The 24,976-nt window shown below is 40.1% G+C and overlaps 1 protein-coding gene across 8 annotated transcripts in view; it reads left to right on the top strand.

Moving 5' to 3' along the window:
• The window catches only part of SLC8A3 (solute carrier family 8 member A3), a 221,091-nt gene that overhangs the window by 29,297 nt on the left and 166,818 nt on the right, over positions 1–24,976 (top strand). For all 8 annotated transcript variants that reach the window (XM_072629254.1, XM_072629259.1, XM_072629258.1 and 5 more), the window contains exon 2: positions 20,290–22,135. In XM_072629254.1, the coding sequence (XP_072485355.1) occupies positions 20,352–22,135 (1,784 nt within the window). In that variant the 5' untranslated portion in view covers positions 20,290–20,351. The remainder of the gene's footprint in view (positions 1–20,289; positions 22,136–24,976) is intronic.

Raw genomic sequence — 24,976 nt, 5'->3', positions numbered from 1 at the left:
AATGACCTTTGAGTAGACTGATGTCTTGGTAGACCCTCTGTCTTATAGCCACAGAAGACTTGCTGAATTTGGGAAACACTGTAAAGAGGGGACCTTCCTCTCAGGCTGATTACTTTCACTGTTACTTCACTACTTAAAATCTTGTAGTGTTTCTTGAGAATGTAGCCCTGCCTCCTTGGGTTTCTTTATCTGTATCTGGCCTCAGCAATAAACTTGCAGGTCGGTTGTTTTAGCTCATAATAGTGGCCTCACTGCATCTATGGAGATTGTTCAGAGTACAAAAAGAAAAACAGAATCTCAGATGTGGAAGGGACTTCAGAAGCCAGTCACTCCAAACTAAGAATTCCTTTTAGTCCAAGGGTTCCTAACGTGTGTGTGTATGTGTGTGTGTGTTATGGCCCCATTTGACAGTCTGGTGAATCTTATAGAAACTTGTTTTTAAATTTTTGAAGGAAATGCTAAATTTTGGTTAGAGATTAGCAAAAATAAAGATTTATTTTTTTCTCTTCATCTAAATTTATGAATTGCCAGGAGTGGGGAGGTCCATCACTTAACCTTCACTGAAAGACCTCTCATAAGGGAAAGCCTACTATTTCCATCTGACTTTGTACAACTGTGATTGTGTTTTTCTAAAACAAATTCTTTCTCATTATGAATTTAATTATCAACAAACATGAACATTTAAACATACAATGAAAAACAAAGAAGATTGTTCATGAAACCATGAACTTGCTAGGTAGATGGTTGTTTTTTTTTTTAGTCTATGTTGATCTCTCTAATTGTGAAGTTTTTCCTTACATGGATCCTAAATTGAACACTCTGTGTAACTTCAACTCATTTCTCCTCGCTCTGAGGTCAGGGAGAACAAATCAAATCCCTCTTTTACATGACAGCTTCAAATACTTGAAGACAGCTAATCCTGAATCATTTCTTCTCCAAGCTAAACATATGACACAGTTTTGATGCCCTTCACTATCTTGGTTGTTCTCCTCTGGATGTCCTCCAGCTTAGCAATGTCCTTCTGAAAATGTGGCAGCCAGACCTGAATGCAATACATGGGATTCCAGTTGTGGTCTGACCAGGGAACCACCATCTCCCTCCTTCTGGACATTGTGTCTCACACATTTGCTTTAATGACTTCTGTTCATATTGTGCAATAAAATCCCTAAACGGGTTTCTTTATCTCTTTCTTTTCTTCCTTCCTTCCTTCCTTCCTTCCTTCCTTCCTTCCTTCCTTCCTTCCTTCCTTCCTTCCTTCCTTCCTTCCTTCCTTCCTTTGTTTTTCTTTCTTTCCTTCTTTCTTCCTGCCTTTCTTCCTTTTTTTGAACTGTATTTCCCATACTATGCACTCTTAAGGTTTTTTTTTAAGTCTTGAAATGAAAACCTTGACATTTATTCTTGTATTCCTTTTAAAATTTAAGCTTTAAATCTCCCCCTGCCCCAGGCTTTTCACAAATGTTATTTGTATCTCTAGGGCATATGGGGAATGTGTTCTTGTTTTGTGTTTTGTTTTGTTTTTACAAATGGTAGAATTTGGAATGACTTTTTTATAGGAAAGCAGGGAGAAAGAAAGAAGGGCACAGTGGGCAAAGGAGTTGGGGAAGACTTGAGGTGAACTGAATAGAGGAGGACAGGAGAGTAGGGACAAAGAAAAAAGGTCTAAAGGTGCTTTCTCCCTCTCTCCTCCACTTCTCCTGGGTACTATATTTTAGTCCAAAACTTTAGCCTGTTGTTTTTGTCATTCAGCATGATAACTCCATCTCCATGCTTTGTGGCATCTACAAATTTGATAAATATGATGTCTACACCTTAATCTAAATCACTGGGGGAAAAAGACAGATTCCTGTGGCCTTCTATTAGAGATCTTCCAAGTTGACAATGGCCCATTAATGGCTCATTAATGATAAAAGAGTTGTGAGTCGCCTCCCATTGCATATAGATAGGACATGACAGAGAAATTCCCAAGACTTGTAAAGCCTGAAGGCTACCACCCCCTTATGCCAATTCAATTATGAGGGAGAAGGGAAGAAATGTTTATATAGCACTCATCTAGGGCTTTTTACAAATATTATCTCATTTGATCCTCACATAACCTTGAGATACTACAATTATTTCCATTTTATGCTGAAGAAACTGATGTACTTATGTGAGGAAAACAGAAGCCAGAATGTGAAGGGATGGTAGAGAACATCTGGGCGAAAATGAGCTAGCATCATAGAATCATAGCTCCAGAGCAGTCCTGCACAACCTGCGCCCTTGGGCCACTTGCAAATGCTAAAGGATTTCCTCTACACACAGGATGTTTTCCTCTATGTTTTTCTTGGGTGCCCAAACTTGGGCCACAAATTGTACAGGCTTACTCTAGAGGAAGAGACTTTAGAGGTCATCTAGCTATTTTACAGATGAAGAAACTAAAGCTTGAAAAGATTAAGTGATTTGTCCAAAGTCATGTATGTAGCAAATAACAGAACTGAGATTTGAATTTGGCTAGTAGAACTATCAAGAAAAAGGTCCTTTCCCACTATGTTTCAATCAGTGGAGTCAAAAAGCCATATTGTCATCACAATATTATACAGATCACTGAGGCAGAAAGGGGAAATAAATGAGAAATATGGAGATCAGAGAACAAATCTGAGTGGAAGGAATGAAAAAACAATGGTGGGCTGCTACAGTCACCTGCATATCATCTGGGACTCTTCTTTGCACAAAGCAGAATAGCTCATAATTTCTTGGCTCATGTGAAATTAATGATAATTTTATCTTTCAGAAAGGGGTACTGGATACCTCTCGATAAAGGGGTCTGGACTTTATTCCCACCAATAAGGAGGAATTGGTTATTAAAGTAGAAATTTTTGAGGAAAGAGGAAAGGAAAGCTAGGTATAGTCTGACATGCATGCTGTTTTTGGTGAATAGATTTAAAATTCAATTCAACAAATGTTTTTTGAACAATTCTTAAGTGCAAAGCGTTGGCAAGTCAACTAAATTCAAATAAACTTACCATGTGCAGGCTCTGTGCTAAGCCTGGATGAAAATAAGAAAGGTAAAAACAGTCCCTGCTCTCAAGGAACTCAAATTCTAACTGGGGAGGCAATATGTCGACCACTACACATAAGCACATATACATTATATATATATATACATACACACATGTATATATACATATGGGGCAGTGAGGTGATGCAGTGGATAGAGTGCCAGGCCTAGAATCAGGAAGAGTCATATTCCTGAATTCAAATCTGGCCTCAGATACTTAATAGTTACGTGAACAAGTCACTTAACCCTACTTGTCTCAGTTTCTTCATCTGCAAAATGAGCTGGGGAAGGAAATGGCAAATCACTCCAGTATTTTTGCCAAGAAAACTCCAAATGAGGTCATGAAGAATTGGACACAACTGAAATGATTGAGCAGCAGTACATATACATACAAATGTGCATATGTGTAATATAGGCATGCACATACAGACACACATGCATATATCCACATGTACATGCATAATATATCAATATGCACATGGGGATGCATATAATTTATATGTCCATACAATATACATGTGTATATTTACATACATGTATTTATATGCACATATATTTATAGGGAAGTCACTAGCATTGAAATGGACTGGGAAAGGACTTTTTACAGGAAGTTGGATTTTTAGCTGAGACTTGAAGGAAGCCAGGAAATAGAGAAGAGAAATGAGGGTATACCAGGCATGGCAGTCTATGCTGGGAGCTGGGGATAGATACAAAGATAGCGATGAAATCAGTTTAGGCTAGACTAGTGGATAGAAACAAGAGATGAGTAAATACAAAATGATTTGAAGAAGGTGCAGACATTAACAAGGGGAATAGGAAAGGATTCCTTTAGAAGATGCTACATGAGCTGATTCTTAAAGGGAGCTAGGGATTGTAAAAAGAAGACAATATATTCCAGGCAAAGGGGGATATGTCACCTGTGTAAAGACAAAAAGTGGGAGCTGGACCCCCAAGTACAGAAGGAGTCAAGTAGATCAGTGTGGCTGGATTATTGAATGTGTAAAGAGGACTAATGTGAACTAAGTCTGAAAGGAAGGGCTGTTGTAAGATTGTGAATGACCTTAAAACCAAGTGTTTTAACCTTTAGGCAATGGCAGATGTTAACAATTCTTGATTGAGGAAGATTGTTTTGGCAGCTACCAAAATTGGTGAGGAGAGAGACCAGGAATCCAATTAGAAGGAGCCCATTGCAATAGTCAACAAGTCAACAATCCTTTATTAAGAACCTACTCTGTGCCAGGCACTGTGACGAACCAAGTCTAGGTGAGAGGTTGTTGTGATTGTGCTTGTCCTTCGTTCTCAAAGAGGACCATGACATCAAGATGATGATATGACTTGCAGTTGACTTTGATTTGAGTGAGGGAGGGCTGTGCAAGGTGATGGGAGCCTAAATGAAGCGGTTGGTTTGTTTGTTTGTTTGTTTTTTTTGGTGTGAGTGGAGATAAAGGGATAGATGTGAGAGATTTTGTGGAGGTAGAATTGTGGGCCAATTAATATAATAGATGAAGGAGATTGAAGAGTTAAGGATGGTCTCAAGGTTGTGACTATGTGACTGGAAGTATGAGGGTGCCCTCAATAGAAATAGGGGAATTGTTTAGAGAAAGGTTAGGTAAGATACTGTGAACCAAAACTGCAGAGTGAAAAGTCATCTGAGGAGAGATATGAGAAGCTCTTAAGGAGGATATTTTGATGACACACATTCTGATGGTGATAATAAAGCTGAAGGGAGAAAATTATACTTTGGACAACATATGGACAGAAAAAAAATCATCCTCTGAGTCTTTGTGTCTAAATTGGAGTGGCATTATAGAAGTCTCATCATCCAGAGGAAGCAGGCAATGTAGGAAAGGAGATGATCCCAGGCAGGGTGGAGAGAGTGGGTTCTTCAGTTTTGACATCTTTTGCCTGCTGCTGTTTTGGGTCTTGAGTCATAGCTGTGAGGCTGCACAGGTCTTTACTGGGTTGGATAAGTTGGTGGTGTGGATGGCTCTGGGGAGATGCCCAGAATGATGGCGGCCATAGCTTGTTAGTAGAGGATTGATGCAGAAGAAGTTGTAGATTCAGGATTGAAGTTCAGGAGAGAGATAGACTAGGGAAGATGAAAGAAGGACATAGTCACTTATATGGCCTCCTATGGGGCAGTTAGGTTGTGTGGGAGATAGAGGACTGGGCCAGGAGTCAGGAAGATGAGAGTTCATATCAAGCCTCAGACCCTTACTAGCTGTGTGACCCTGGGCAAGTCACTTAATCCCATTTTCCTCAGTTTCCTCATCTGTAAAATGAGCTGGAGAAGGAAAGAGCAAACCATTCCAGTATTTTTGCTGAAAAAAAAAACCCGAATGGGATCACTATTGTCAGACACAACTGAAAAGACTGAACAATGGTTTACTATGTTCCAGGCACTGTGCTAAATAATTTTAGTAAATATTATCTCATTTGATCATCACAGGAACCACAGCACCCTGTAGGTGCTATTATTCTAATACCTGTTTTACAGTTGAGGAAATGGAAGCAAGCAGAGGTTAAGTGATTTGTCCAGGATTACATAACTAGTAAGTGTCGGAGGGTGAATTTGAACTGAGGTCTTCTTGACTCCAAGCCCAGTGCTGCATCCAAGGCAGAGTATATAGATCTGGGAATAATCTGTAAAAAATGATAATTAAAATCACTGGAGTTGATGAGGTCATCAAGAAAGCAAAGGTCTACCAGGTGAGCAAATCAAAGAAACTTCTGTTAGCCTGTCCAGTACTGGGATGATCCTCACTTTGGAGACCAGGGGTGAGGGTAATCAGGTTAAATATAGATAATGATCAAAAGAGTTAGTGTTTCTAAATCTATTCCTGGCTTCCAAATTGGAAACAAAAGGCAAGTCACTTAATCTCTGTCTACCTCAGTTTCCTCTTTTGTAAAATACCTCCCAGAGTTGTTAGATTTTTCTATCTTATATTGTATTTATTAAAAAAAAAAACACTTGGACCATCCAACATCACCTAAAGAAACTCTTATGTCAAGAAGGATCAGCACCTTTCTCACTGAAGAAATTACATGATTTTTATTCATTGATTCGGGGTGTGCTTGCGTCAGCTTAAACTAGTTTACAAAAGCCAATTGCTGAATTTTCAATGGGAGTATTTACTTCGGAAATCTGGCAAATGCTACAAATCAGGGCTTGATTTTCTGCTTTACTGATTGTCTAGATTTAAGAAAGTGATGGAGAAAATGTTAGCAATACACAGATTTAAGTACATTTTTTTCCCTCCAGAGAGCTGGTTGTTAAACATTTACCAGCACAATCCAAGTTGTTTACCATATATTATATACTTATAATTTTGAATACTGTGATTTGGAATACATGTGACCACTTTTTTGGATTTCATTCTTCTCACTAACTGGGACTTAGCTATCTTGGCCAGTGAGCTTAACTTCAATTCCTGGCAAAATTCTAGAATGCATTATTAAGGGGTAAACATTTAGGGACAGCTCAGTGGTGCAGTGGATAGAGCACTGGCCCTGAAATCAGAAGGACTTTGAGTTCAAATCTGGCCTCAGACATTTGCTAACTAGGTGATCCTAGGCAAGTCACTTAACCCCAATTGTCTCAAAAAAAACCCCAAACAAACAAAAACCTCCAACCAATCAGAAGAAAGGATAAACACTTAGAAAAGAAAGGCATTATCACAAAGATCCAGAATGGTAGTTTCATTGCCAGGCATGATTTATTTTCCTTTTCTGACAGGTTTCTTAAACTGGTGGATTAGAGGAATACTGTGAATAAATTTACTGGGATTTCAGAAAAGCATTTAGTGACATTTCTCAGGGATACATATGAGCGTCACTAGATAGACAAGATAGAAATGTAGGCTAAAGGATTCAGAAATTGTTGAATTTTTAGATCCAAAGTGTAGTCATTAATGTCTGATGTCTACTTGGAGGGAGGTCTCTGGTAGGGTGATCCACAGATCTATGCTTGATTCTTTGCTGCTTTAACATTTTTCTCAACAACTTGATGTGGATAAAGATGTAGATAATAATAATAACTAGTATTAATTTAGTGTTTTAAGGTTTGGAAAGTGTTTTATGGGTATCATCTCATTTATCCTCACAACAACTCTGAGAAGTAGATGCTATTTTACAAAAGAGAAAACTGAGACAGACAGAGGTTAAGTGACTTACCTAGGGTCATAGAGGTCATCAATGTCTGAAGCTGAATCTGAACTCAAATCTTTCTTACTCCAGGTCCAGTGCTCTATCTACTACACCATCTAACTGCCTAGCTTGATGAAGAGCTAATCAAATCTACAAATGACAGAAAGTGAAGAGGAATGGCTAACATGTTGAATGATAAGAGTCATGATTCAGAAATATATCTCTACAGTCTAGAGCAAGAGTGGGAAATCTGTGGTCTCGAGGCCACATGTAGCCCTCTAGGTCCTCAAGTACAGCCCTTTGATTGAATTCATACTTCATAGAACTTTTTTTTAATTCTTCCTTTTATTAAGGGGTCTGTTCTGTGAAATTTGGATTGAAAGGGCTGCACTTGAAGACCTAAAGGCCCACATGTGCCCTTGAGGCTGCAGGTTCCCTGTCCCTGGTCTAGAGCATTATGCCAAATCAAGTAAGGTTAAGTATAATAGGGATAAAAATCTTACTTAATCCTTGGGTATATGAAATACATAATTAGGGAACTAGATGGCAACTCATCTGAAAATGATCTGGGGATCTGAGAGGATTTTAAGCTCAAAGGCAATCAACAGGATGAAGTCAGTCAACAAAGCTATCTTAGGTGATACTCAAGGAGGCCTACTATCAAGAATTAAGGAGATGATAATGCCTTTCTACTCTGTTCTGGTCTGAACACTTCTAGAGTATGATTTTCAGTTTTGCATGTCACATTTTAGGAAGGACATTGATTAATTGAAAATCATTCAGAGGAGAACAACCAAGGTAGGGAAGGACCTGAAGGTATGACTTAGAGGGGATGGGATCATTTTCTTCAAGTATTTAAGGGATTGTTAAAAGAAGAGAATTTAGATCAGCTCCACTTGGCTTCTATTCCTTGCTCTTATGTGTAAATATTAACTAACAGCAATAGGTGGAAATTGCAGAGAGGCCAATTTAAACTTGATATAAAGAAAAACTTCCTAATAAATGCAGATATCCCAGAAGGGAATGGGATGCCTTCAAGAGGCGACTTCACCCTTACTAGTGGCTTGTTGAATGTGTGTTCATTTTGTTGTAGAGGAAGTTCTTGCTCTGGTAATGATTGTACTAGCTGGTCTCTGAGCTCCCTTCTACTTCCTTGGGGCCTGTCATTCAGTCAGTTCCAAACTTCACCAGTAGTCCCACCATCTACTCTGACCTTGATTGTTTTATTCAGACTGTGCAATCTGTCTCTCTCTCTCTATCTCTTTTTGTCTCTGTGCTTGTCTTTGTCTGTTGGTTTCTCCCTTCTTCCATCTCCCATAAAGAAATGACATGGAGTCCTGTTGTGAGTACCTTAGGAACTAGGTTTTACGCAAAGTTCCCTTGGCTAAGAAGCCCTCTCTATCTGATCACCCAAACTCAGCTCCTTCTTGGCTCAAATTTTCTCCCTTTTTGCCTCTGTTTCATGTACTGTTTCAATTCCAGCTCAAAATAGAGTTCACTCTGTCTGGACTTGCCAGATCTCTGAAGAAAAATGGCCCTTCTGTTGGTTTCTACTTTTCAGTTTAGACAGAATTCCACCCTGCCCCTCACCCCCTTTCCCCAGTCCCAATTCTCTTGACATCCCTGAGTATCTACTCCTTCCTACCTCTCAAGAACTCTTTACAACCTAACTCCTGACTGACTGTCCACCACCCTCCTCCTATGCCTTTCTCTATGGGTTCTACCTTGCTTTTTCATCCTTTATTTAGCTAGATACCCTGGAGCATAGAGGACTTTGATCTTTACTTACCCAGCAGTCATCAGACCTTTAGTGCTTAATTCTAGTCAACTAACATGCTCCAGCCCAGCCCCCTGTAAAGCTTCTGCTGGAAGTCACTACTAAAAGGGAATGATTTGTTCAGTCATTTCAATCACGTCTGACTCTCTGTGATCCCATTTGGGGTTTTCTTGGCAAAGATACTGAAGTGGGTTGCCATTTCCTTCTCCAGTTCATTTTATAGATGAATAAACTGAGGCAAACAGGGTTAAGTAACTTGTCCATGGTCACACAGTTAGAAATGTCTGAGGCTGGAATGGAATTCTGATCTTCTTGACCCTATGCCCTGTGTTCTATCCACTGTGCCACCTAGTTGCTCCCCAAAAGGGATAAGCATGACCACAATTTCCAAGAGTAGTTTTTCATCAGAATCTTGTTCCTGAGGCTGTACTCCTCCATCATGGAAAAAAAGGGAGTTAACACTGACAAAAACCCTTGGGAAGCTACAAGACTTTGCTAAAGTTTTTAGCGTAGTAATATTTTGGGGCCATATGAGGTTCAGAAAACACCAAGGATCATTAAAAATGGTTTGGGGGGCTAGAGTGGGGTCAGGAGAGGAAGAAGCTCATTTTCATTTATGGATAAATTGCACCTGTACAAGCTAGGCAATAAATTTTAGCTAAAGAATTTCTAGAGTCTTTTTCTTTAATAAATTTTATTGATATATTTTTTATATGACCTACATTTCCCCTTGTATCTTCTTTCCTCCCCTCATTCAGAAAACCATCCATCATAACCAAGGACAAAAAAAAATAAATTGAGGAAGGACAAGAAAAAAAATCCAGCAAAATCAATGAATGCTTGAAAATGTCTGATGTAACAGGCAACATTCCACAGCTGTAAGGAGCAAGGGGAGATTGTCTTCTCGTGTCTTCTCTGGGGCCAAGTTTTGGCAGCGTGATTTTGCAATATTTAGTTTTGATTCTTTTGCTGCTGATTGTTTTCTCCATTTTCATTGTTGTAGTCATTAGTATCTTGTTGTCCTAGCTCTGCTTACTTCATGGTGCTTCAGTTCGTATAAATCTTTCTATGTTTCTCTGAATTCTTCAGTCATCATTTCTTACAGAGCAATAATGTTTCATTATATCCATGTGCTACAATTTCTTTAGCTATTCCCCCATCAATGGGCATCCGCTTTCCTTCCAATGCTTTGCTGTTGCAAACAGTATTGCTGTAAATATTTGGTGTCTATGGAGCTTTATGTCTTGTCAATGGCCTGAATTGATATTTTTCTAAGGGTTCTTACGGTTGAATTTCATCCCTCTTCTCTCCTTTCCTCCCTGCCTTTGCCAGAGCTGAAATCAGGTGGGTAGGATCTTCTATTTAGAATTTGCTTTGAATGAGCTCAAGGAGAAGGTGCTTGAGATAATTTTGAAGCTGACACCAGATTTGTGGCCTTAGTAGAGAAAAGTGATAAGAAACAGAGAAAGCAGTAAAACAATAACATTACTGGGGGGAGAGAATGGAGAGGAAAAAAGAAAGGCAAGGGTGTATATGTGGAAGAAGGCTGAGTAATAGATTAAAAAAAGAAATTTGCACGGTAACTTTATAATACATTTAAATGATAGCAAGTCATGAATAATAGATTTGCAGTTTTATGTGCAATTATTTTTTAAAAAATTATAGGATGTTATGTAAATGCTTGTTTTATCCCATAAATTAAAAATAAAATAAATAAAAAAAATTAGGGTCAAGCATCCTAATCCTGGCCTTGCTTACTACTCAGTCCACGCAGGTGATTTAATTTTCTTTTGCCCTAAAAAGTCCATCATTTTAATTAGTCACTTTTAGAGCTAGCTTTTTATGCTTAGATATAATACACAAACACCTACTGATATCTTGAGACTTCAGCATGAGAGATTCATTCTTTTGTGTTAGTCATACCCTTGGGAGAAATTAATGCATTAAATCCATTCATACTAAAGTGTTAGAATTTCAGATTAGTCTTTTCTCAGTTTTTATCCTTGACTTTTCTCCAGCTTTTGGCATCGTCGGTCACCTCATCTTTTGGGATGGGCATTCCTTCCTTGATTTTGTAAAAATGCTTGGTTCTCCTGCTACCTGTCTGATTTCTTCTTCTTAGTCTCCTTTGCAAAACTGACCCATGTCCTGTTTCCAGATGCGACTTTGCTGCAGGGCTCTGTCTTGGGCCGTCTTCTCTCTAGACTCTTTCTTTGTGATTTCATCATTGCTGTGGGCTCAGTGATCATCTCTGTGTGCAGGTAATTCCTAAAACTACACATGCCGACTTCATTTTTCTCGTGAGCTCTCGTCCTGCATCTCTAATTAGGATCATCCATGTAAGTCTAGAAGGAACCTCAGAGGTTATTGTACTCCAACTGCCTCACTGGACAAATGAATAAACTAAGGAAGGTTAAATTACTTGCCCAAGGTCATATAGTAGTAAATGTCAGAGGTGAGATTTGAAATCTGAGGCCAGTGTTCTTTTCACAAAACATTTATTGTTATTGTTGTTAAGTCTTTTTAGTCATGTCCAACCCTACATGGCCCCGTTTGGGGTTTTTCTGGACAAAGATAATGAAGTGGTTTGCCATTTCCTTCTCCAGCTCATTTGACAGATGAGGAAACTGAGGAAGTGATTTGCCCAGGATCACACAGTTAATAAGTGTCTGAGGCCAGATTTGAACTCAGGAAGATGAGTCTTCCTGACTCCTCCCCTCTGCTTCTTGGAACCCCCAACTCCCTTCTAGACTCAAGTACTACTTCCTATAAGAGGCCTTTCCGAATCCTCTCAACCGTTAGGGCCACCCACTATAATATTTTATATATTTTGTATTTACTTATCTGTTTACTTGTCATTTCTCTCCAGTAGAAGACAAACTCCTTAAGAACATGGATTGTTTATTTCATTTTTGTCTTTGTAGTACCAATGGCTTGCCCAGGACCTCCCTCATAATAGGTTTGGGCAGCTAGGTGGCACAGTGGATGGACTACCAGGCCTGGACTCAGGAAGACCTGAGTTCAAATCCAGCCTCAGACACCTTCTATATGTATGACTCTGGACAAGTCACTTCACCCTATTTATCTCAGTTTCCTCATCTGTAAAATGAACTGGAGAAGAAAATGGCAAACCATTTAATTATCTTTGCCAAGAAAACCCCAAATGGGATCCTTTAAGTCCAACATCACAAAAATGACTGAACAATGATAAATGTTTTGTGAATTGAATTGGATTCTCAAGATAAATTGGAAGCATTGGGATACTGGGAATTAGGAAGGGAAGCTGGAAAAGAGCAGAAGACAAACTTTAGGTCTTTACAGTGATACTGTGAGTGGTGTAATTGCTGCTCTCAGGCATAAATGGGGAAACCAAACCCTCTCCAGTTCCAATATTCTGCCTGCCATCATATTGTGTGAGTCAACCGATAAAGCACAGTTGTCCTAGGTCTTGGGCTCTTTCTTCTCCACTCAACTGGCTCCCTAAGTCCCTGCTGCTTTGTGCTCCATCAGTCACCTGATGAGTGGGTAGGACCTTAAAAGAGGAAAGCCTCATTTCAGTTGTGTTTCCCTGGGAGAGCTGTCCAGGCTCCTGTGACCAATCCATTTCCTGTGCTCCCTTCTGAGAGGAATGACAAACAGGCCAATTTCTAATGGTCCTAATGGTCTTGAAGCTACTAACCAGCCATGAGATGGTAATGAATTTGAGCTTTCCCCTGATGTTCTTTCAGATTGGTTCTAGGGAGGCCTGTATAAAAGGCATTGCCAATGTCCTGACCCATCTACCTAGACTGATTGCTTTTTTTTTTCCACTAGCACACATAACGCATTTAAAATGTGTATTTATTTCTCATTCAAAGGCAGGAATCCCCTTTCTGCAGAGCATAGACATGGCACATCTTGCCCATATCAGGGTCGCTGGCTGGTTTAGTAACCACTTTTTCTTCTAGTTTGGTCTTGAGAATAACAATGTCTAATATATTTGTATAGTGTTGTGTTTTTTTTTGCCCTCATAATAACTTTGTGAGGTCAGTAGGGCAAGTATTTTACTGACAGGGAAACTGAGGCTCACAGCAATTATATGAACTGTCCAAGGTCTCATAGCTCTTCAATGTAGTAGCTGTCATTTTAATCCTAACTCCAAGTCCAATGTTATTTCCAATGTCCTGGACAGCCTCTTATAATGAAGTCATGTGGACTATTCAGATATATTCCCATCTACTTATGATCAACAGCCAAGAAGTGGTATTTCCCAGATCTACCCACTAACTGATACAGTAGTCTATTCCCAGTCCCTATTCTCACCACTGCCATTACCTTGAAAAGCAACACTTTTTAAAAAAAAAGTCTCCATGTTACTAAAAATAATAACCGAGATGATAAAATTCAGGGGAAAGTAATGGTCGAATTACCATTTCAACCTTTGCCATGACTATTCACTTTTCATTTTTGCCAAAATAGAACTGTGAGAAGTGATGGGTGTATTGTATGGTACTTTCTGATCTTAGCTAGATTTGCTTTCCATTCTTATGAGCTCACCCTGTACTATTGGACTGAGCTTCCCAGCAGGTGAAGGTTATACTTTGCCCCTAAATCATGTCTGCATTTAAATAAAAGCAGTTTGGGAAGGTACTTCTGCAAATGCTTTTATGAAATAAAAAATAGATTTTATTCCCCCCCTGATTCTTTCAATTCCAGATTTGGGGTCTGTTCAGCAGCATCTGCTTTGAAATTGCCAGAAAGGAAACAAGGTGTTTGGGAGACTTATCTGCCTGCGGCTTGTTCTATAAACTGTCTCATGGGCATGCTCTGCTGGCATCGTGTGTTTGGACCCCATTCTGAGCTGAGCCAGGGATACAACTCTGTCTCAGTTTAGCTGCAGTGCAGCCTGGGCTGGTTGCGTAACTCAGCTCTTTGGTTTTCCTAGGCAATCCCAGGATGGTTGGCATGATGCCAGTCAGTGGTGGAGACTGTGGAGGGGGCAGGGTGGTGACATGCAGAGGGATATTTCTGAGTAAAAGAGAACACAATTTATATGGGAGTGGGGGCTGTTACCTTAGAAATGAATTGAAGGGTCTGGACCATTTAGCTCCCCATGGGGACCACTGTTCTCAGATGCTAATCTAATGATCAGAATGGGGCTGATAGAGGAGGCTTGACCATAATGGGACCTTAGAGATATTGAGTTATGGGGGTGGGCAGTAAGTGTGTACAGGGTGGCTGACTCTTCCTATGGGTCCTTACTCAGAAGTTGTGCATGAAAATAAAAAGCTCAATTAGTGTAACTGTTTTCAACTGTCAGTCATGAGACAGCTGGGTGGCGCAGTAGATAGAGTGCTAGACTAGAGTCAGGAAGACTGAAATTTAAATCCAACCTCAGATACTATCTGTGTGACCCTGGGGATGTTACTTAAACCTCTGCCTCAGTTTCTCCAACTATAAAATAAGGAGAATAACAAGATCAACTTTGCAGGGTTGTTGTGAGGATCACAGGAGATCCTATTTGTAAAGTACTTAGCACAGCACCAGACACACATAGTAGGTGCTAAATAAATGCTTCCTTCCTTCTTTCTTTTCTCCCTCCCTCCATCCCTTCCTCCCTTGTTCACTCCCTTCCTTCCTTCCTTCCTTCCTTCCTTCCTTCCTTCCTTCCTTCCTTCCTTCCTTCCTTCCTTCCTTCCTTCCTTCCTTCTCCTTAGTTTTTATTCTTCTAAAACTAGTGGGCTTGACCATATCCTCATTGGTTTCATAGAATCATTGACACTTAAATTTGGAAAGGAACTCAATTGTCATGTAACCCAGTGATTCTCAAACTTTTTTATTTCAGGACCAATTTACACTTAAAAATTGCTGAGGATCTTTTCCTCCTCAAGAACTTTTGTTTTTGTGGGCTATATCTATTGATACTTTCTGCATTGGAAATGAAAACATCTTAATATTATTATGAAAATAGCCTTGACCTTGTAGTCCCTTTGTAAGGATCTCAGGGACCCCTAAAGCTCCCTTGACCTCATGTAAGAACTGCTAATCTAACCCAACCTGTACCTGAACAGAAATTTTCTCTATGACAGGTCTGACAGGTGCTTATCTAGCATTGACTTGAATTCCTCCCATGACAGTGAACTCACTATCTTATAATACAACCTATTGCGTTTTTGAGCAACTCTCATTGTTAGAAAGTCCTTTATATTGAGCCAAAATCTGCTTCCAAACGACAAGATGTCTTAAACTCCTGTCTGGGAGAATTAGAGTCCTATGAGTTTCTTCTGTTCAAGCCTCCTTCCACAACCCGAGGAATACCTGAGAATCTCTCTGCCTGCAGGGAGTGGGGATGACCTTTGGGATACAAACCTCAAACTAGTATCTATATTTCTGCCTTCTAGTCCTCTAATATCACCTGTCTATAAAATTATCTCTTTCAACTGGAGATATGAGGGTGGGGTGGGGAGGGCAATGGATGGTCATTATAGCTGTGGAAATACCAGGGATTGATTTGGAAACAGAGATTGATGTTTTCCAAGGAGTTAGGGAGTGCCGCTCAAAAATCCATGTGTGTATCTTAGATTGCTGTGGTGTATGGAAAGATCAGGACCATTTGCTACCTCCTATAAAAGGACTGCTCTGATTACCGCCCCCCCCCCCCCCACCCCCAATACTTTTATCTTTTGGGAGCATGTGAGGGATTGTTAGGCAAAAAAGCTCATCTGTTTGGGCCACTATTTTAGGAAAGAAGGGATAAAATGATTGCTCCCACTTCTCTGGCCTGAACTCTTAGAATGTGGTTATCACCAGCTGCTTTCCTTCTGTTCCCTGATCTCACTGGATATGACCTACTCTCCAATCACAGATCTCAGCTCCACCCTGGGTGGGGGACAAATCTTTGTGGGCACGTGCAGGAGAGAACAATGGGAGAAAGGACCATAGGATCAAAGTAGCTTCTGTCTCCTCATCCACCAGATGGCAACTGTTATTGAAACCATTTTGCCTAGGGAAAAGAACTGAATTCATGAACTTGCCCCACTTTGGAAAATTATGCTTTATATAAAATATAAAATCAATAGGATTCTCTATCATAACTCCACAGCCCCAGGACAGGACAAAAATTCCCACCAATTGGACAGAGAGTTTATTTCCTTCTGTTTCCTTCTATTTCTCTGTGTATCATGCCAGTCACAGGTTCTCTCTAGAGCTGAGGTTCTTTTTTTTGAATGCCTTTAATATTTTATTTTTCTAGTTATATATAAAATCAATTTTTAACATTCTTTTTTTTTTGAAATTTTGAGTTCCAAATTCTTTCCCCTCCTCTCTCCCCTCCCTACTCATTGAGAAGAGAAAAAATTTATATAGGTTATACATGTGGAGTCATGCAAAGCATATTTTCATATTAGTCATATTGTGAAAGAAAACACAGACCAAAAACCCCCAAGAAAAATAAAGTTTAAAAAAATTGCTTCAATCTGCATTCAGACTCCATCAGTTCTTTCTCTGGGTGTGGATAGCGGTTTTCATCATAAGTCCTTTGGAATTGTCTTGGATCATTGCATTGTTGATAACAGCCAGGTCATTCACAGTTGATCATCACACAGTGTGTACATGTTCTCCTGATTCTGCTCATTTCACTTTGCATCAGTTCGTATAAGTCTTCCCAGATTTTCTGAAAACATCCTTACAGCAAAGGTTCTTTTTTTGCACTAAATAGCACTGTATTTTTCAAATTGTATGTAAAGAAAATTGACAACATTCATTTTTATAAGATTTTGAGTTCCAAATTTTTTCCCTCTCTCCCTTCCCCACTCCCTAAGACAGTAAGCAATCTGCTACAGGTTATACACATACAATCATCTTCAACATATTTCCACATTAGTCATGTTGTAAAAGAATCAGAACAAAAGGGAAAAACCATGAGAAAGAATAAAACAAAAAACAAAAATGGTGAAAATAGTCTGCTTTGATCTGCATTCATACTCCATAGTTCTTTCTCTAAATGTGAACAGCATTTTCCATCATGAGTCTTTTAGAATTGTCTTAGATCATTGCATTGCTGAGAACAGCTAAGTCATTCACATTTGATTATCATTACAATGTTGCATTACTGTGTACAATGTTCTCCTGGTTCTGCTCACTTCAATCAGCATCAGTTCATGTAAGTGTTTCCAGGTTTTTCTGAAATACACCTAGAGCAGATTCACCATTTTGGGTCATAGTCCTCTTTGGCAGTCAGGTGAAGCCTATGGACTCCTAATAATGTTTTGTTACCTATATCAATAACTGAAGGAAATGTGACATTTCACTTTATCAAAGATAAAGATATAATTTTTCCCCCATCCAAGTTCTCCGACCCACTAAAATCTGATTAAGAACCCTTATTTAAGGAGAAGGGAAGGTCAACGTATTTCTTTAAATCACAATTCCTCTTTAATACACGGTTCTTGACAACTGAAGAATTTCTATCCTGGCTAGCAGAATTTCATCCTCAGCATGCATTTCCCCTTGGCAGAGAGATGTGCCAGAGTTACACTTTGGATTTTCTTGATATATATTCTGCATTTGCTTGTCTACCTAAATATCCTCCCCCCTCCATAGAAAGTTAGTTTTTTGAGGGAAGGGGTAGAATTGTTTTTGTCTTTGTTTGCCAAGTGTCTGTCCCTGTACTCAGGATATCATCATCACTAATATTTATATAGTGCCTACCTTGTGCCAGGCACATAGTAAACTCTTAATAGGTGTTTGTTGGATGCATAAATGGATAAGAGTTGAAGGAATTTCTGAGTATTTTGACCTGGAATATTTTGCATAAGAATTTTGTAACTGAAGGAAATGATTATGAATGGATACTGCATACTTGTGTAAGTTGGTATGAGAGCTTTGGAGAGAAGAGATAGTCTTGATTTCTTCTTTGACAGAGACTCTCTTGGGAACTGATTCAACCAAGATCCATAGAGGAAGAGAATCAGACTTTGAAAACTGAGGACATGTTGAGTAGCTGGCTTCCTCCTATATGCTGGCCTTACAAAATGTGTTACAGCATAGAGTCATCATTCTCTTCATCATTTAGGAGGGCTTTATGAAAAATTCCCTAGGCTTGGCTGAAAACCCAGGTCCATTACAAATTGCTTTCTTTCAACCTAAATGGGTCTAGAAGATGGGTTACCAAAGAAACTTGTACATATGCAAGGCAAATGTAGCCAACTCAAATATTCATGAGAATGTGGTCCACTTTGTAAATTATTTATGACAAAGTAGGACTTCCTCCTCCTCTCCTTCCTTACCTTCCATCTCCCCCATTTCCCCAACTAGAGACTGAGATAGGAGAGTAGTAGGTCTAGAGACTCTTGGTAGGGAAGGTAGGAGGAGAGATGTGTGTGAGCCCTGAGAGTTCAGTTCTAATTGAGTGATAGCATGGCAACTCATTTAGAATAAAAGGAAGTCAGTCTGTTATGTCGTGCTGTCCATATCTCTTGTCTCCTCCACAGCTGTAGGTAATGGAAAGCTGACTGTATTAAGTCTCAGAAATACCATAGTAGGGACAGTGTTGGTCTTGGAGTGAAGAGAACTTGTGTTTAAGTCCTACCTCAGATACTTACTACTTGTAACCCTAAGCAAGTTATTTGCCATCTCTAAACCTCAGTTTTCTAATTTGCAAAATGGGGCAGTTGTATTTAATAGTCTTTGTGTTTCCTTCTAGTTCTAAATCAATGATCCTATGATGCTGTGCTTGGCAACTTTTGTTGTTCATCCTAGGTGGCACAGTGGATAGAGTGCAGGGCCTGGAATCAGGAAGACTCATGACTTCCCAAGTTCAAATCCAACCTAAGACACTTACTAGTTGTGTGACCCTGGGCAAGTCACTTAAGCCTGTTTGCCTCAGTTTCTTCATCCGTAAAATGATCTGGAGAAGGAAATGGCAACCAACACTAGTATCTTTGCCAAGAAAACTCCAAATAGGGTCACAAAGAGTCAGACACAACTGAAACGACTCAACAGCAATGATGCTGTGATTCATAGGACTTCTTCAAAAAACTTTATGAACTGCAGGACCAGGGCCCAGATATCACTCAAAGTGAAACTAGAAGAAATTCATTTTCTCCAGGTATTACAGGAAATATGGATATTGACTACAGTGGATCAGTGGATAGCACTGTTTAGTTTGGAGAGGATTCTAGATCTGCCCTCCAAGTTAGGAAGATGGTGGGGGAAGATGGCCCTAAGGGCAGTGTATTTTTAACCCAGATTTGGCTATAGTAGGTATTATTTCAGTGGAGTGAGGAGGATATATGTTCAGGGACAGGAATGAAGTTGAGGTAGTGATGAGGGTTAGTCAAGTTAGCACTGATTTGTGTCTATTATGGGTAGAGAAAAGACAGTTGAGATTTCATTCCCTGAGGGTTCTCACTATTGATGTTAGTATAATGTTGTTAAAATAATGAAATGACATTTAAGATTTTCATTTTAAGGTTTACAAAGAGGTTTCCTCACACCAACCTTATGAGGTAGGAACAGGAGTGTTATTTTACATAGTAGGAAATCGAGGGTCAAAGAGGTTAAGTAATCTGAATTAGTGAAATGAACTCAATTAGTGAAATTTGGACTCAAATTCCAAAGACCTGGCTTCAATCTCAGCTTCACTGCTGCCTTCCTGTATGATCATGGGCAGGTCATTTAACATCTCTAAGTCTCATTTTACCCATCTGCAAATTGAGAGAATAGATTGGTAGTTGTTATTCTATTTTGTGTGTCATGGACTGCTTTGATGATGGATCCTTTCATAGACTAATGCTTTTAAATGCATAAAATAAAATTCATAGGATGTCAAAGGAGACTAGTTTTATAGAAATAGTTATCAGAATGTCAAAAAAAAATCCAATGCTACCAGATTTATGAACCCCAAGTTAAGAACCTTGATTGCTAGGTGATTGTGAATATATCTTTCATCTCTAAATTCTGTGGTTCTGTGACTTGCTAATCATTCCAGCTAGCAAATTTAAGAGCTGATTCAAACCCAGGTATCTCTTGACTCCAACACCATTATTCTTTCCACTGTAGCATACTCCCTCTGATTGAAGACTAGAGGGGGCATCCATTATTTTCCAGGATTTCCATTTCTTTTTGTTATTCTTCCAGTAAACCTCAACTAGATGGTCCTGAGGGCAGAGCAGCTATTTTGCTGCAGATTGACTAGTGGCATATCTATTTTTCCAAGTGAAAGACTATCCCATATGTTAGCACAATCTGGTTCTTAAGGGTGAAGCATCAAAGCGTCTTGGTGGGAACTTGCCTCTTGCTGTCCCTGTCATCTCATGCCCTTTCATACCATTTTTGTTCTATTGTATTTCAGGTTCCTGGCCCATCTGGAGGACCCCTGCAGCTGTGGTGGAAGCCAGGAGCTAAATCTTGTGTATGGCGTGGTCAAAGTTGCGGCCCCTCACCTCTGCCTTCCTCCACTTTGGGTTGGTTACTTTTGCACTCTTCCTCAATGGTCTTCGAGCAGAGGCTAGCACAGCTGGGGATGTGGAGAGTACAGGGCAGAACAATGAGTCCTGCTCAGGGTCATCGGACTGTAAGGAGGGTGTCATTTTGCCAATCTGGTACCCGGAGAACCCTTCCCTGGGGGACAAGATTGCCAGGGTCATTGTTTATTTTGTGGCCCTGATCTACATGTTCCTTGGGGTGTCCATCATTGCTGACCGATTCATGGCATCGATCGAGGTCATTACTTCTCAAGAGAGGGAGGTGACTATCAAGAAGCCTAATGGAGAGACCAGTACAACTACTATTCGAGTCTGGAATGAAACTGTCTCCAATCTGACCTTGATGGCTCTGGGTTCCTCTGCCCCAGAGATCCTCCTATCTCTGATTGAAGTCTGTGGTCATGGGTTCATTGCTGGAGACTTGGGACCTTCCACCATCGTAGGCAGTGCAGCCTTCAATATGTTCATCATCATAGGCATCTGTGTCTATGTGATCCCCGATGGGGAGACCCGGAAGATTAAGCACCTTCGGGTCTTTTTTATCACTGCTGCATGGAGCATCTTTGCCTACATCTGGCTGTATATGATCCTGGCAGTATTTTCACCAGGTGTGGTTCAGGTGTGGGAGGGCCTCCTCACTCTCTTCTTCTTTCCCATATGCGTCCTCTTGGCCTGGATGGCAGATAGACGGCTACTCTTCTACAAGTATATGCACAAAAAATACCGTACAGACAAGCACCGAGGTATCATCATAGAGACAGAGGGTGACCATCCCAAAGGCATTGAGATGGATGGAAAGATGATGAATTCTCATTTCCTAGATGGGAACCTGGTACCTATAGAAGGGAAAGAAGTGGATGAGTCTCGCAGAGAAATGATTCGGATCCTCAAGGACCTGAAACAAAAGCACCCAGAAAAGGATCTGGATCAGCTGGTGGAGATGGCCAACTACTATGCCCTTTCCCATCAACAAAAGAGCCGAGCCTTCTATCGGATCCAAGCCACCCGTATGATGACTGGAGCAGGCAACATCCTGAAGAAACATGCAGCAGAGCAAGCCAAGAAATCGTCCAGCATGGGTGAGGTGCATACCGATGAGCCTGAGGATTTTGTGTCCAAAGTTTTCTTTGACCCATGCTCCTACCAGTGCCTGGAGAATTGCGGAGCTGTCCTCTTGACTGTGGTGCGGAAAGGGGGTGATACCTCCAAGACCATGTATGTGGACTACAAGACAGAAGATGGTTCTGCCAATGCTGGGGCTGATTATGAGTTCACAGAAGGCACAGTGGTCCTGAAACCAGGAGAAACCCAGAAGGAATTTTCTGTTGGCATTATTGATGATGACATCTTTGAGGAGGATGAACATTTCTTTGTAAGACTCAGCAATGTTCGCATAGTGGAGGAACAGCCAGATGAAGGACTACCCCCTGGAGCAATCAACAATCTGCCCTTGACCAGGGCTGTGTTGTCTTCCCCCTCTGTGGCTACAGTCACCATTCTGGATGATGATCACGCGGGCATCTTCACTTTTGAATGTGATGTCATTCATGTCAGTGAGAGCATTGGTGTCATGGAGGTCAAGGTCCTCCGGACATCAGGTGCCAGGGGCACAGTCATCATCCCCTTTAGGACAGTGGAAGGGACTGCCAAGGGTGGTGGTGAGGACTTTGAAGACACCTATGGGGAGTTGGAATTCAAGAATGATGAAACTGTGTAAGTACCTGCTTTCTACCCTCTACCCCCCACAGACCAGTTCTATTTCTCTCTTTCATTCAGGAATACTATTTGTAAATGTTTCTCATGATTATCTTAACTTCTTGCTTTGATTCCATCACAGGTGTGCAAGGTCATCAGACACTTCTGAGCTGTTTTCCACTTCTAAACTCTCCTGATTCCCCACTTTAACTTTTTTTTTTCCTGGGCAGGGAATCCTATGGCAGGATCTATTGAAACCCATAGTAGTTAGAGGGATAAAAGCAATTATCATGTAAGAATTTGGGGATTTGCTAGGAAGCAAGAGATTTTTCCTGTCTTCATGCTTTTGGGTTTCTGAGACTTTTGAGACTAAACCTTTCACCATTTCGGGCCACTAATAGGAACATCTGGCCAAGCTTCCCTTTAGATGGTGACTCTAACTGGTACCATTTTGGATCTCAGTTGTACTCTTATTTTCTGCAAGCATGACTGTTCAGATATGTTCAGCTCAAAACCTAGAAGCCAAAGTAGTCTTTTTTACATGCAGGCAGGCTATCCTTTGATTCCTGACGTGTCCAATCTGGATGAAATGACTCTCTTTTACTCTTGTACTGGAGGTACCTGGGAGAAGCCAGGCTCTATCCCAAGGCTGAGTACCAGATAAACATTAAAGGAAAGGAAATTATAGGATGTCTTATCTGAAACCTATGTGTTCATCCCCTTCAATAGTACTTTTCATTTGAATGAGATCCTATTATGTCCTATCATAAAGAAAATTAATTCTTTCTACAACCTCTTTCATGGAAGAATGTCACTCATTTTACACAGCTCATTTGTATTCTGACCACTTTACACACGAGTAGGTTGAAAGACAGTAAAGAAAAGGGAAGTACTCAGTTTAGCCCAATCAAAACAAAACACCATTAGCCAAACCTTTCCAGTAGTGTATACTGATGATTCTTGGGACTCTATCTTATTAGAAATGTTAGGGCAGATTTTCCCTAGGAAGGGTAGAGGAGAGCGGAGACAGATGAGAGAAGGAAAAGAAACTGGGAGTTTTTCTCTACTGATACTTTTGTTAATTCCATGCTAGTATACATAGTAAGCCACAAAATGTTAACTTACACAACAAAAAAATGGAATATCTAATTGCTCAGAATGCCTACTAGTGACATTATTAGAGAATACTAGCTTCAGTATTCCAGGATTTTCTGAACAAGTCAGTATACATCTATATGTCTTCATAATCTCTTGAGCTTCCCTATGGAGCTTCTCAGACTATTCCATAAGGAAAGCCTGAATCTTTTCCTTTGTACTCAAATATCAGCTCAAACCCATCCCAAGCCCTTAGTCATTTAAACTGTACTATTACCACCAACAGTAGTAAATAAACTAAGGACATTTCCATTTAAGTGACTAGATTATTTTAGTTGACAGTAGGGAGTACACATGGCCCCACTTTCCCAGATCTTGTTCTTGTAAGGAACCTAATCTAAAATAAAATAATTTAAGAAATCTGATTGAACCCTCTTATTTTTAAAGTTGAAGACAATGAAGTACAGAGAAGTTAACTGACTTGTCCAAGGTAATTCAGTCATTTTGCAAACATTTATCTAGGAGAATGTAAATTCCTTGAGAGTCACGCTGTTTGCTTTTGTGTCTTCATACCCACAGTACCTAGCACCATGCCTTACAAATAGTAAGTGTTTAATAAATGCTTGTTGAATGATGGAATAAATGAAAGTCAATTAATAGCTGAACCAAGACTAGAAGCCTGGTCTCCTGACTCCCACTGTAGAACTCTTTCTTCAAGAACATATTTCCTAGTTTTGTACATACAGGAGATATTCAAGTATGCCTAAGCACATTGGACTTCAGGTAGGGTATAGGAGTCCATGATCTTGCCATGAGCTAGCTTTGAATTAATTGTTATGAGGTTATAGATGTCTATTTCTCTGTCAACTTAGCTGTGACTGAGTCCAGGACCAAGATCTAAGTCCACTCTTCTTTATGTCTACACTTCCTTCTATCCCATAGCCTCCCATTATAGCCCCATTCAATGGAGACATGGAAAGAAGATGGAAGACAAATGCAATTTTGTTTAATCCAGAGACAGAATATCTCTCACCCTACTCCTGTTTCTGATCCCCCAGGTTCTTTGGGAACTTTACTTTCCCACAAAACCAAATAGCATTGCAAACTTTGAACCTTCTCCCCGTTGCTGCCTTAGGAGTTAATTTGGTTCAAGTCTAGTCTCTGCTAAACTAATATCCTTGGGGACCCTGAAGTCATTTGTTCAGGTTTGTTCTCTATTGTACTAAAAATGATTCATTAATATCACCCACCCTAAAAAGGTTTTAAGACCATCTGGATCAGTGGGGGTGGTTTATCTCATGTCCTAGTGACTCACATTTAATACCAGTATCATTTCCCTAACACAGACCTGATCTTTAGGAAGTATAGGTGGATGACATTTGCAAGCTGACAGAAGACAAGTTACTAAACTTCCCTGTGATTTGTGTGACCCTTCAATAAAGCTCTGTTGCCTCATGTTGGAAAGAACACAACAGTAATTCTTGGGTGAAATTTGCTCTAGAAATGAAAAATCAAATAATATATCTGTTTCCACCACTTCTCCAAGGAAATTATTGTATCACATGAGATCTTTGGCCTCAGAATTCACCTAGCACTTGTTCAAGATGGAAAATCCTGGCTCTTAGAGGAAAGAGGCCATAGATAGAGCACTGGTCCTGGAGTCAGGAAGACCTGAGTTCAAATCTGCCCCCAGACACTTGTTATCTTTGTGACCCTGGGCAAGTCACCTAGCCTCTGCTGCCATTTTCTCTGCTGTAAAATGGG

The sequence above is a fragment of the Notamacropus eugenii genome, chromosome 1 (assembly GCF_028372415.1).
Source record: "Notamacropus eugenii isolate mMacEug1 chromosome 1, mMacEug1.pri_v2, whole genome shotgun sequence".
Lineage (NCBI taxonomy): Eukaryota > Metazoa > Chordata > Mammalia > Diprotodontia > Macropodidae > Notamacropus > Notamacropus eugenii.
The sequence above is the reverse complement of the archived record's forward strand: the minus strand, read 5'-3'. Positions and strand labels throughout refer to the sequence as shown.